Source organism: Geospiza fortis, unplaced genomic scaffold (assembly GCF_000277835.1).
Source record: "Geospiza fortis unplaced genomic scaffold, GeoFor_1.0 scaffold44, whole genome shotgun sequence".
Taxonomy (NCBI): domain Eukaryota; kingdom Metazoa; phylum Chordata; class Aves; order Passeriformes; family Thraupidae; genus Geospiza; species Geospiza fortis.
The window spans coordinates 1,435,294-1,447,576 of NW_005054404.1; the positions used below are offsets into that span (position 1 = coordinate 1,435,294).

The window sequence follows — 12,283 nt, forward strand, 5'->3', positions numbered from 1 at the left end:
CCGCCCCCGCCGATCGGCTGCTGATCGTCGTTTCCGTGCTGGAAGGTAGGCAGGAGGAGCGGGAGGGTCGTGGCCTCCCCGGTGCTGCGCGTCCCCTCTGTCCCGAGGCGAAGATGAGGGCTGGTTCTGCCTCCGAGGTGAGCGGGGTAAGCCAGCGGCGTTGAGTAAGCCTATGTTATTAATAAAGCTTTGGACGTACGTATCTTAAGGCCAGGGTTGGCTACCCTCTGTTAGGTATTTGGAGGTAATGTATTAAGTGAATGAGAAAAGTAACAGTCGTTCCCCGAGGATCTGGGTTTTGTTGGTTTGGTGTTGGTTTTGTTTTTAAAAAAGTATTATTCTGGTATTTCTATCCCTTCGTAGTAATCAGCCTTAGGTGTTGACTCAAACATATATTCAGTTGATCATCCTGCATTTTCACAGGCTATAGTTTCTGTAGTCTGATTAGAGTGTGTGTGCGTGAGCGAGTCATTTGTTAGGATGTCTTTTTCTCTTTTGGGCTGTTTTGGAGCTTGGTTTGGGGGTTTGAGTTGTTTTGGCTGAATGCTTTCCTTATGTCAAGTAAATCCTATTATTTCTCTGTCCATTTATGTAGTCTGCCAAAGGAGCTTACAAATAAGATCCCGTCGTCTGATATGCTTGTAGTATCGTCTCCCCACACTGTGATATAAGTAAAGTTTTACTTCTTTTTGTCATCTCAAATCAGAATACTGGATGATCCTGAGCCCAGGACCAATCCTATACAGTTTTAGGCACTCTCCTAATCTGGCAATAATTATTTTTTTTTCAGCAAATAGCAGGAGAAACACCATTCAATACTTTTACAAGATCATGTTTTTCTGTTTGGATGTCAGACAGTTCATAACATTTTCACTTGAAGTAAAACGTTGACTCTCTTTCTCATGCCTGCTCCCTTACCTATTGCCAATCATAGATTTCTCAAGTAATTCTAATTGCTTGCTACTTTCCTTTGTTACTTAGTTTCTTGTTTCTTCACAAATAGTCTGTTTCATGTTACATTCTTTCATATTTCTGTATAGTGCAAAATTTTTCTTTCAAGATCAGAGCAGGGAAAATGACATGGGAAATTAATTTCATGTAACTGATTTATGGCATCAGTCTGAGCTCTTGCATCTCTTTAGTCATGGCACATGCAATGCAACTCTTTTACAGGGCGCTGTTTCCCAAAACGACCCAAGCACATGCTTATAGTTGAAGCCAAGTTAGATGGCGAACAGTTGGCTACTGACCCCGTAGAGCATACTGATCAGCCAGAATTTGCTACAGAATTGGCCTGGGAACTTGATAGGAAAGCACTTCATCAGCACAGGTAATGTTAACAAGTGAAGTCTAATATGCAGATAAAATTGAACTTTCTTGTCTTTACAAGAAAGTTAGTGAAATACAATTTTTGGTTTACTGTCATCTGAATTGTTCTTTAGAAAATTTATTTTATCTACAATAATGTTATGGAAAAATGTACTAATGTACAAAAAACGGTAATGTGTGGCAAGATGTAAATGATGTTTAAAAATTCTAAAGGGTATATTTTCACACTACTAAAAAACACCCCGCAGGCTCTTAGAGCAAACTAATAATTCTGTAATTCAAACATTGCAGTCAAGCTTTCTTATGTATACTGCGGCACAAAATTAACTTAATTTCAAGTCTGAAAAGCCTGTGTAAATAGTTTTTAAAAATTTCAAAGAGATAAGCTGAGAAATTGAGTGTTTTCATAACTGTTATAACTGTTATTTAATTTCATAAATCTTACAACTTACAGGTTGTAATGTTATGACCATATCATCAAAGAAGTTTAAAAAACTGTATCATTGTTATTTGACAGAGAAAGATGCCTACATTTACCATGTGCTAGATGTCTTATACTTGCCTTGCAGTAGTCAGGTGCTTTACCCAAAAATCTTGTCCACAAGCCCTGTTTTTAAGATGCCCCTTCAAGTGAAATTCAAATTTTGTGTGAGGTGCTGTACTTTTTTCTTTTATGCGAGTGAAGTGTTTATTGCTAATGTCTTTTTAATAGCGCTTGAGACTGAGGCTCCAACACACTCTTCTTCAAGAATTAAACCACTTGTTCATTCTCTCACTTAGTGATGACTTTTGTATGTTCAATATAAGTTCAGTTTCTGACCTAATGAAACTAGTTATAGAATGAGTTTTGTATCATTGGCTTGCTGGAAACTTATGAACTATCTTTGAGAACTAATTGCAGGTATACATTTTATATTTAATATTTCAACTGAGTTACTTTTTCAGACTGCAGCGTACACCTATCAAACTCCAGTGTTTTGCATTGGATCCTGTATCTTCAGCTAAAGAGAATATAGGCTATATTGTACTGGATCTAAGGGCTGCCCCAGAAAAGAAACAGGTACGTTATGGGATATCAAGATTTAAAATTTTGTTTTAAATTTTAGGCAAATTGTTACAGATAATATAATTTGAATTAAAGCATAGGCTGAACTTCTGAGTCTCATTTTGGAGTATAACTGATCATATATGGGGGATTTTGTTGCTTTTCTTAAGAGGAGAGACATCTTGATTCTGAGAACATGCACAAATGAAAAAATACAGTTAGTACTAATCTTGCTTATTTCTGAATTGAATAATAGGATCACTAGCGACCAATTAATCTACACAATCTCATTATTTAATCAACTGGAAAGTTTTATCTAAGCAATAGATATGGAGCAATTGAATTGAGTCTCCATCATGAAATCAAGTCTTAAGTTGTTTTTTTATGGCGGACCTCCATGGAAGATGATGTGTTAGGTGATTGTTTCTAGCTCTTTAATACAGCACAGAGTAAGCACAATATAATTGTTTATATAAATTTAATTAGCCAACTCCCTTGTATCAAGCTTGATCAAAACATAACTTTGATATGGGTCATACGAGGAGCCTGGTGTCCTATTCTGGCATCATTCTTCTAGAGCATTTTCAATGCATATGACTTACTGTGCAGTCGAGGACTTGAAGGTTTTCTAAATAAAGATTTATGGTATATTTCTCTATCTAACCTTTTCACTGTACAAGTCAGTTGAAAAAAACCAATATGTTCAGGTACACATCCAGTAACCATTCTATAGAATATTTTAGTACAATAGTGTACTAAATAGACCAAATTTTTAGAAATAAAAACCAAAGTGTATTTCTGTAGATGATAAAGTAGAAGTCCTAGATTAAGACTGAGTTTCCTGTAATAGTATTATACTATTTTTTTCTGTTGTATTTAAACACTTTGGGGTCTTATTTTTGTTTTTTACTCTGTAGACGCCTAAATGGTATCCTTTGCTTAGTAACAAGTACCCTAAGTTTAAACCTGAAATACAAATTGGTGTTGCATTGGAGACGGACTCAAAAGCACTGGTTGATGATTTTAAAGCAAAGGAGGCACCCCCTAGAGAAGGCAAGTGTAAGTAACATGACATCTCACTTTGAATTAAAAATCTTCCTGTGCCAGATGACATATCACTTGTTGAAAATCTGTTAAGTCTCAAGAGAATTTTAATTTCACAGGAGTTTCAGTGCAAACCCTTTGCAGCTGATTAATGTACTTTGTGGTAGTAAGTTTTTCAAGGATTCTTTACTGTGATAACTGTGTGACTTTTAGGTGGACAAGCTGCAAACCAACTGGTATTTAGAATGAGAATCAGGGGCTCATCGTTAACTCCCTTGGGTATTTAACTTGTATTTATGTGCTTTGGAAGGTTATGAAAGAGATGAGAAAGGAACTTTACCTTTATAGAAGTTTGGGCTTTTCAGTAGTTTGGGCTTGGAACTGTAAAGTAGTAAAATGTCTCATTTGCTGGGTAGACTTGCTTCCTTTTTGGTCGGTTCTTCTAATCTTTAGATACTTAAATTATGTACTGTTGTTAAGATTTTTTTAGTAACATCTGCTTACTGTTGGGACTCATTCCAATTCTGTATTCTCTTGTTTATTTTTCTCGAAGGAAATCAGTGATATGTGTCAAAAATCTATTGGACCTCAAATGTTAACATTTGGTGCCTTTCTGTGCCTTCAAGTCACTTTTTCATCCATGTAGTTTGGTTTTCTTTTTATTGCAAGTTAGCAGCTGTTAAAAAAACAAAAACAAGATTTTAGAAACTTGATTTAAAGAGTCCCAAAACAAAAACATATTTCCATCTTGCCCTGTTCTCTCACCCAAATGCCTATCTACTTAACTTTTGAAAAATGAGCCTTTTGGTACAACTAGTGGATTTTCTCCTCCATGCCTTACAATACATGTGTTCTTGCCCTGAAGGTACATTTTCTCTAATTCTAAATCCATCATCTATCTGCTGATGATCTGTTGCTGTAATTTTGGAGAAGTAGAGTGGTCAGTGGGAGTAAATGTTTTATAAGCTTCTGGCCCAGAGTTCACTGACTTGGCTGCATTTCAAGATTGGTTAAGACAGGATTTAAGTTTCAGTGTAAGATAGCTTACTCCTTTCATTCAGGATTACAGCGAAACACAGGGAGCATTCCATATTGTAACATCTGTAAAGGAGGCAAAAAACTACTCTAAATGATTCCTTAGTCTGTGGTTCCCATGTGGTCTTTGTACCTGCAAGTTCTCCTATCCCTCATGACACTGGCAAAAAAAAAAAAAGATCTTTCTGCCTTTACTCAGCACTGTTTCCCATTTCATGTTTTCTGTGTAATAATTGCTACAAACAAGTTTGCCAGCTTTTTCCTTTTTTGCATCATGTCAAAATTAGTCAGTATCATATTTATGCGATGGGGAAAAACAAACTTCTGGGTTTTCACGGTTGTAAAGCTAATGTTCCAGGTACTGGGTATAACAAAGCTGTATTACCCAGTTCTAGTCTGGTCAGATACTTTTCCATTTAGTATTCATACACTCCTTTCTTTACTGACTTAAGTTGTCTAAGGCTTCTAGTATTCGAAACAGCTTTTTTGTTCACAAAATGCTATGTCATTATTTCTATTTGGTGTAACCTGAGGGCCAAATGTGTTGAATTACTGGCACTATAGAACAAAAACTAGCAAACCAGAATACAGAGTTTTATGCACTGAAGACTTGAGATGAAAAATCTTTAAATGAAGCATTCTAAAGATCTGTGGAATGGCACAGCATCCTTGTTCCAATAGATTGCAATATGCAGTTACTGTCCTGCATTTTCTTTAATGAGCAAAGTAAAGAAATAGCATGGTACACTCTAGCCTAGTGAAATAAACTTCCAGTCACTGTAATCTTTCTCATTGTAACACAAAATAAAAATAGGAACTAGAATTCTGTTTAGCATAGTGTTCAATGTACAGTTGTGAACGAAAGTTAATTTCGGAATTTTTTGTAGCTGTTTCGAAATATACCTAGAGACTTCTTTGTGTTTTGCAAAACTTTGGTAGCAGACATCAAGATCTTTATTTGTAATTTTTCTTTCCACATGTAATTTCCATGTGTAATGCCTAAAAGATATCAAAGCAATTACAAAGGCTGCTAGTCACTCATGTTTATTTCTTCTCTCCTAGTACTAACCCTTTTTCATGGACTGGACCCTAAAAGTATTGTGCCAGTCTTGAATGAAGAAGAGGGCTATCATCAAATTGGACCAGCAGAGTATTGCAAGGATCACTTTGTTTTGTCTGTAACCATTGCATTTGCCACACAGTTGGAACAGGTCTGTTTCCTTGCTATGTGTAGTTTTTAAGTGTTATCCCACATTAATATTTTCACCCTCCCATTCCTCATTTCTAATTAGTTTTTAATGGTTTTTTGAGTTTATTTCAAGAAATAACCTTGTCCCGAAGTGAATTTATATTAATTTTAAAACTTTATGAAGTTCTTAACATCTCAGACTGCAGATGAAATATAATTCTTTTGAAGTACTAAAGCTGTATTTACTTCAAATGATGCATTCTTATGAAATGCATACTTTTCTACTGCAATATTGTGTAAGAAGTTTGTGTGTAGATAATACCAGTCTACAGTGTGGTGCCCATGCACTGGAGTTCAAACAAGGTGAAATGCTTTTCAAGAATGTAAGACAGAGCTCATATATTGCCTGAGGGAAGGACTTACTAGCTTGGATGTAGTGGCATGCTAATGGTTGTTTCAGCTTTAGACCTTAGCTGCTGTGTTTTTGCTGTACTGACAGCATTTTTTAATTGGTCTAGAACTCATGGTGTGTGATAAACTGTCTTCAGTCTTGTCATGTTTCTTTTTTTCAGGGAAAATAGTTTTCCATATCAGAATTGTAGGACCTTGAGAAGCAAAATTTATGGTGATCGTGCTTGTGGCTTGTGCCTCTGTAGGCATTGAACTCACAGTTGCCTACAGGATGAAGTTCATCTGTTTCAGTCTTCTATTTAATCACATAAATTATATAACAGTATCTAATCTGCATTATTTAATAATTGGAAATATTTTATGAAGGCATAGCTTATTTCTGAGTATTTGTGACGTTCTTGATGTTAGTAAATACATGTCAGTTACAGCCTTTGGTGTTGACAAGTCTTGCTCTTTTTACTTAAAGTAAAACATTTTTAATTTGAGTATTAATATAATAAGTTATATGTGGAGTGCACGCTATGATTTAGGTCAGCTGGTCAGTCCTTAAGTTCTAATTTCCAAAGTAGTGCTTCAGAATTACTGTAACTCTGCATCAAGGAAAGTGATACATAATTCTCTTCTGATCTCTTTCAGCTAGTTCCTAGTACTATGAAGCTCCCTGATCGACAACCTGAGTTTTTCTTCTACTATTCGTTACTGGGAAATGATGTCACAAATGAACCTTTCACTGATTTAATTAATCCAAACTTTGAGCCAGAAAGAGCTTCAGTTCGAATACGTAGTACAGTAGATGTTCTTCAACTTTATCTTTGTGCACAGTCAAAGTTGCAGGTAAACTGTTTAATTTCAAGTGTGAATGAAAATAAATAATTAAAATTAAAGAAATAGAGTGTGTCTCAGGTTGTATCTGTAAAGCATTTCTGTTTCCAAAACTAAGATGGTATTATAGTATTTTGGCTCAAATATAAGTTGATCATCTTGGTGATATGAGGGAAACCATAGCAGCAAGTTTCCTAGCTAGGTGGAGTGCTGTCTTTTTAATTAGTTGCTGTTACTGCAAGGTGGTTTGCATGCTGTGATAAAAGCATGCCCTTGCTGAAATACTAGCTCTTTCCAAAGAGCTAATGTGGCTCTCTGAAGAGCTCTGAGCTTTGGGGTCTGCCCTGCAATCAGACCATCTGCGAGCCAGAGTCCTGCTTTGTGATACCTATGGTAATCCCATACCAGCTGCTCAGGTCACTCTTGCCTCAGTTCTAAAATCACTGTCGTCAGCACACTTTGTGAATTATAAGGAAGGTCTGTGTTTTTTACCTGCTCTGTAGACAAATGCTGTTTCTAAATATACTACAGACATTTTTGGGCTGTTACTATGGGATGTTGCTTATCTTTTTTACGCTTGCCTTTAAATGGAGGACAGTGGTGAGTTGGCAGTGTTAGGTTAACAGCTGGACTCAGTAGACTTAAGGGTCTTTTCTGAACTAAGTGCGTCTATGATTCTAAACATCAGGTAGTACTTAGAGTATTTATGGCAATCTGTGCGTGTCTCAAACTAATTATAAGATTACAAAACAAGAGTCTGCTTTGTTGAGTGGGGATGGTATAGGGTTTCTGATAATGTAGCTGGTAAATAAGACAGAATTAGTTATACAAAGTAATTTGTGGATCTGGACACTTTTAAAGTTATTTTCTTTAAGTTTATACAGACCATTCTAGGGTTTTCATGCAGGATGGTTTAAGAATGCTTTTGTTCAAATCTTGTATTGTTTCATTTTTTTTTTTTTTGCCTCAATTTGGAGCAACGTGCACTGGTGTGTTTGGAATTTTTTCTTACTCTAAAACAGTCTTAAAACATATATGATACATATGTGGGGAATTATGCGTATTTGCATCATATGTAAAGAACAATTTTTTGAACAAAAGTTCTTTTGTGGTCAGATCCACATTTTGATTTGCAGTTTTCGTCCTTTGAGTTCTCACTCAGCATCTTAAATCTTAGGATACAGGATCAGACCACTGTGTTCTGATTCTTAATTTTAACATATATTTCCAAAAATGGAGACTTTGGTTGTAAAAGGTGCTAGTTGCCAGACTAGAGTGTGTGTATGTACGTATTGTATGAATGTATTTATATGTGTGTACGTATATACGTGCACCTAGATATGTATACTGGCAGCTCCCACCTTTCAGCACAGCAGTTTTCCTTAAGTACAACAAATATTAAGGATGGGAATACAGTGTTCTGATCTGCTAAATCAAAGCTGAAGTGACTCTTATTTGGGAAAAAGCAAGTTAATATTTGAGTTTCAAAGAGTAACTTTGAGGAAAATAGAATACCTTAGTGTGTGTTGTTTGGGGTTTTTTTTTAAGATCAATCTTTCACTTGTAGGTATAAATATTAAACTCTGTAAGGAATATACAGTTGAATCAAGTTTTCAAATGATTATATTTACAAGGAATTAAAACCACAGTTAATTCCAAAAATCCTTGCCAGTTAAGCGGTGTCTAAATATATGCCAAAAGCCTTCGAGTAATCTTTTTCATTACTTTGCAGTCATGCATTTTATATGCCTATGTATGAAGGGCAAGGATCTGTACAGTGTTTAAAAGTCACAGAGTACTGAATTTATCCTACAGAAGGAGTGATATGACAGGTCCTCAGAAGAGCAGTGCAGTGATTTGTTGCTGCCCTGTCAGTGAACAAATCCCACCTGCTCAAAACTGACATTTCATAGCTGTTCTTATTCTCAGCATGCAGAGACTAGGCTAGGGATGATAACTTGTTTTATTTATGCTACCTTTAGTGGAGGGTGCACAGATGGTTCCAGTGCAAATTACACGTATGTACCAGTTACTTTCTAACACCTTTGTGTGTGCAGATCCATCTTTGCTGTGGGGACCACTCTCTTGGAAGTACTGAAGTTCCCCTGTCAGGACTGCTGAAGAGAGGAAATGTGGAGATTGACCAACACCCTGTGGCAATAGAAGGACCATTTGTTCTTGTTCCACCAAATAGAGCTAAACAGAAACTGCCACAACTGCCTCTGGATCTGGCTCCTACTGTTGGGGTATCTGTAGTTCTTCAAAGGGAGAACGTGACTACCCAGGTATGTCTTACCTGTTCATTGTTGGTTTAGACACAGTTTAATGTAAAAAAAAGATTGGTGTTTCTTAATTATATTTGACTGGGTTTTGTGTTAAACAAAAAAAAAAAACTGAAAGAATTAATGCTTTATATGAATAACTCTTTCATTGGCATTTTTCTGTGTCAGAAAAATAATTTCATACTATGAAATGTCATAGACAGAATTTTTCAATGCAAGCTATGATCAATAAGAAAACTATTATTTCATTTAGCCTTTGATTCCCTTAAATGCTGCAACTGAACCCAAACAGCCACAGGAGAAAGTTCTTTCACCTGTTAGTGGAAAAACAGAGAGCCAGCAACAGAGATCCCAAAATGTCCCATCTCAAACTGACCTGTGTTCTTCAAAAGAAGATGTAGCAACAGAGAGTGAAGTGGAAAGTCTTAAGTTTGAAAAAGGCACAAAACCAAGGAAAAGGGGTATGTGGTATATAATTTCTTTGCACAGTTGCTAAGTGTGGTCTTGAATCATGTGCTACTCCTTTCTAGTATATTCATGAAGTAGTACTCCCTGCTGGTAATAAATTTCAGGCAAGTCAGAGTCATTTGCAAAACAAGTAACAGAAGGGGGATAAATGTTGTGATTTGAACATGATTATTGTTAAGTACATTTGCAAGAGCCAGATTAGAGATTTGGAGGTATGTAGATTACAAGTGAGGTAGATGGTCATAAGCTTGAAAAATCATAACGAAAGTTTTTGGAATTTCCTGGACTTGTGAATGAGAAGGTTTAGTGCGATGCCTATGAAGTAACTGACTTGCTCAATGAGATTAAATTGTCTACTATTAATTTATTCAATAGAAAAGCAGGGATAATGTGGGATTTTTGAGTTTTCTAAGGAATTTACTATGTGAATTATAATTTGTGAAGACAGATGTTCATAAAGTACAGATTCCTGGACAAAAACAAACAACTGGGTTGTTTTGTTTGTTTTTACATGATCCTTTTGTTTGGACTTGGTAGGCCAAGCCCTAGGAAGACTTGCTTCTGATTTGAGAACTCAGAAGTGGAAAAGTGGAAGAGGAACAGAGATAAGAAATACCATAAGAAACAAATAAATCTCAAAAAATGTTGTTTTGCTAAATGTTACTGAACAGGAATCTTCTTAAGAGGTGGTTCATTAATAAAGTGGAATTATTGTTTTTCTAATGATATTTGTATTGCTGGTCTTTTGAGCTTTGTCCTAAAGACAGTTGTGTAGAGGAAATTCTTTGTCCTAGAATGGGCTCTCAGGATTTATCTGCTAATTCAGACAAATTTTCTTTTAATCCTAACTGATCTTATCTAAGCAAGGATTAAGTCCTTTATATGGAATGTAAAAAGAAAGTATTGTGAACCCAGCAGCTGGTTTGAATCTCTGGTTAGGAAATCCAGGATTGTGCTTTTTTATTAATAGTAATTTTATAATTCTGTTTTGCTAAGATGTAAAACGTGTCATTTCACGTTTTTCTTTCAGGACTGGTGGCTGGCTGCGCTCAAGAGGTTAGCAAACAGTGTTTTGAAGAGCTTCCAACTTCGAAATCACAGAGCAGAGCAAAGTCACCTCTGATAGATCTGCAAAATCCCAGTAAGGCAAAATTTATTAAATTTAGTACATTAAATGAAATTTGACTATACAACCAACTTAAATGGATTTTAACAGTAAGCTGTATGTACTTAAAAGCTGTGTGACCTTTAAATTCCATTCAGCCAATTCTTTGCACCAAGCAATCTTCTGATATTCTACCTGAATCACTTAAAATAGTTTCATTCATACATTGTGTTAACTAGCTGATGTTGAAGTATTACAGCATTTTTCTTTTTTGTAATATTACTCTTAATGCAAGGGAAACACTTAGGATACAGGAGGAAAGAATAAAATCAATGCTAGTAATGATATATTTCTTTAAAAATTACAAAAGTGAAAATGGTTTAAATAATTATGAAGGCAGTATCAGAACAAGAAGCACTTACAAAAGGCCGTTGTGTTCTTATCTGATATTTTCATTCCCTCATTTTGTAGGGGCTTGGTAGCCTAAATAGCCCTCAAAGTCTTAAACAAAATGTCTTGAACATTTTGCAAGAATGCCTCTTGGAGACCTGTCTGTGGGACTTTAGTTTGTTTTACTCTCTGAAGGCAATATTGGGTCTCATTGTAAGGATACGAGAAGCCTGGATGCAATTGGGCAGGCACTCAATGTTGATTCTGCTTTTTAAATTATAAAATGGATGCCACAGTATGTGGGTTCTGTGACAGAAGCAGATGTGCTTTGCACATTTTAGTTTGCTTCAAACTAAAATGTGGGGCCAAACTAAAAGCTGGGGGCCAAGGATGATGCTGCCTTACATGAGCACAATTGACCTGTTAATTTGATTGTCTTTGTAATTCCCCTAAAGAAGTTAATTAATTTTAAAAAGCACTAAAATTCTAAAACTATTTATTCTCCTATGCATGCCTTCAAGTTGACTGTGAAAAATTTATATAAACTGAGGTCATACACCATCTTTCTGAAGAATTTAATTTCTTTGATCTTATTGTAAACTTTTATTGGTGAGTTAAACCTTACATAGCTTCAAAGATTAATAAAGAAAGGAAAAATATTACAATCCTGTAAGAAGATTTAAAGTGTATTGGGTTTTTGGTGTTTTTTTCTTTGGAAGCAGTAACTTACAGAAGGAGTGGTTATTTTTCACAGTACTCATTTATTTTACAAAGAATAGAAATCTCTTAGGGAAGCAGTTGCTCTACTTGCATTTAAAATGTGACACTAATCTTTGACATATTTTGTTATTTTGGGCAGAACAAGTTATAGAAAATGCACATGAATTCTCTTTTGTGCTTTTAGCTGATAACACAGCTGGTGGTCCAGTAGCGATATCTCAGCCTAACCCTGTGGGTGTGTCCAGTTCTTCTGAGCCTGTGTCAGCACAGAAGATTGTCATTCCAGCAGCCTCTCACCATTTTTGCTTTTCAATAGACTTAAGAAGTATACGTGGTCTGGAAGTTGGTTTTCCAATAAATTGCATTTTAAGGTACAATTTTTTTTGTTATTCTTGGAAAATACAAAGCCTTCATAATCTGAGAGATTGCTGGTGGCATAGTGC

At 35.7% G+C, this 12,283-nt stretch overlaps 1 protein-coding gene across 2 annotated transcripts in view; it reads left to right on the plus strand.

Annotated features, from left to right (window-relative positions):
- Window positions 1-12: 12 nt before the first annotated feature.
- Window positions 13-12,283, plus strand: part of CEP120 (centrosomal protein 120) — a 37,898-nt gene continuing 25,627 nt past the window's right edge. For both annotated transcript variants that reach the window (XM_005426187.3, XM_031061240.1), the window contains exons 1-10: window positions 13-45; window positions 1,174-1,330; window positions 2,275-2,389; window positions 3,292-3,433; window positions 5,516-5,664; window positions 6,690-6,887; window positions 8,933-9,160; window positions 9,411-9,618; window positions 10,656-10,766; window positions 12,025-12,211. In XM_005426187.3, coding sequence (XP_005426244.2) covers window positions 1,203-1,330; window positions 2,275-2,389; window positions 3,292-3,433; window positions 5,516-5,664; window positions 6,690-6,887; window positions 8,933-9,160; window positions 9,411-9,618; window positions 10,656-10,766; window positions 12,025-12,211 — 1,466 coding nt within the window. In that variant the 5' untranslated portion in view covers window positions 13-45; window positions 1,174-1,202. The remainder of the gene's footprint in view (window positions 46-1,173; window positions 1,331-2,274; window positions 2,390-3,291; window positions 3,434-5,515; window positions 5,665-6,689; window positions 6,888-8,932; window positions 9,161-9,410; window positions 9,619-10,655; window positions 10,767-12,024; window positions 12,212-12,283) is intronic.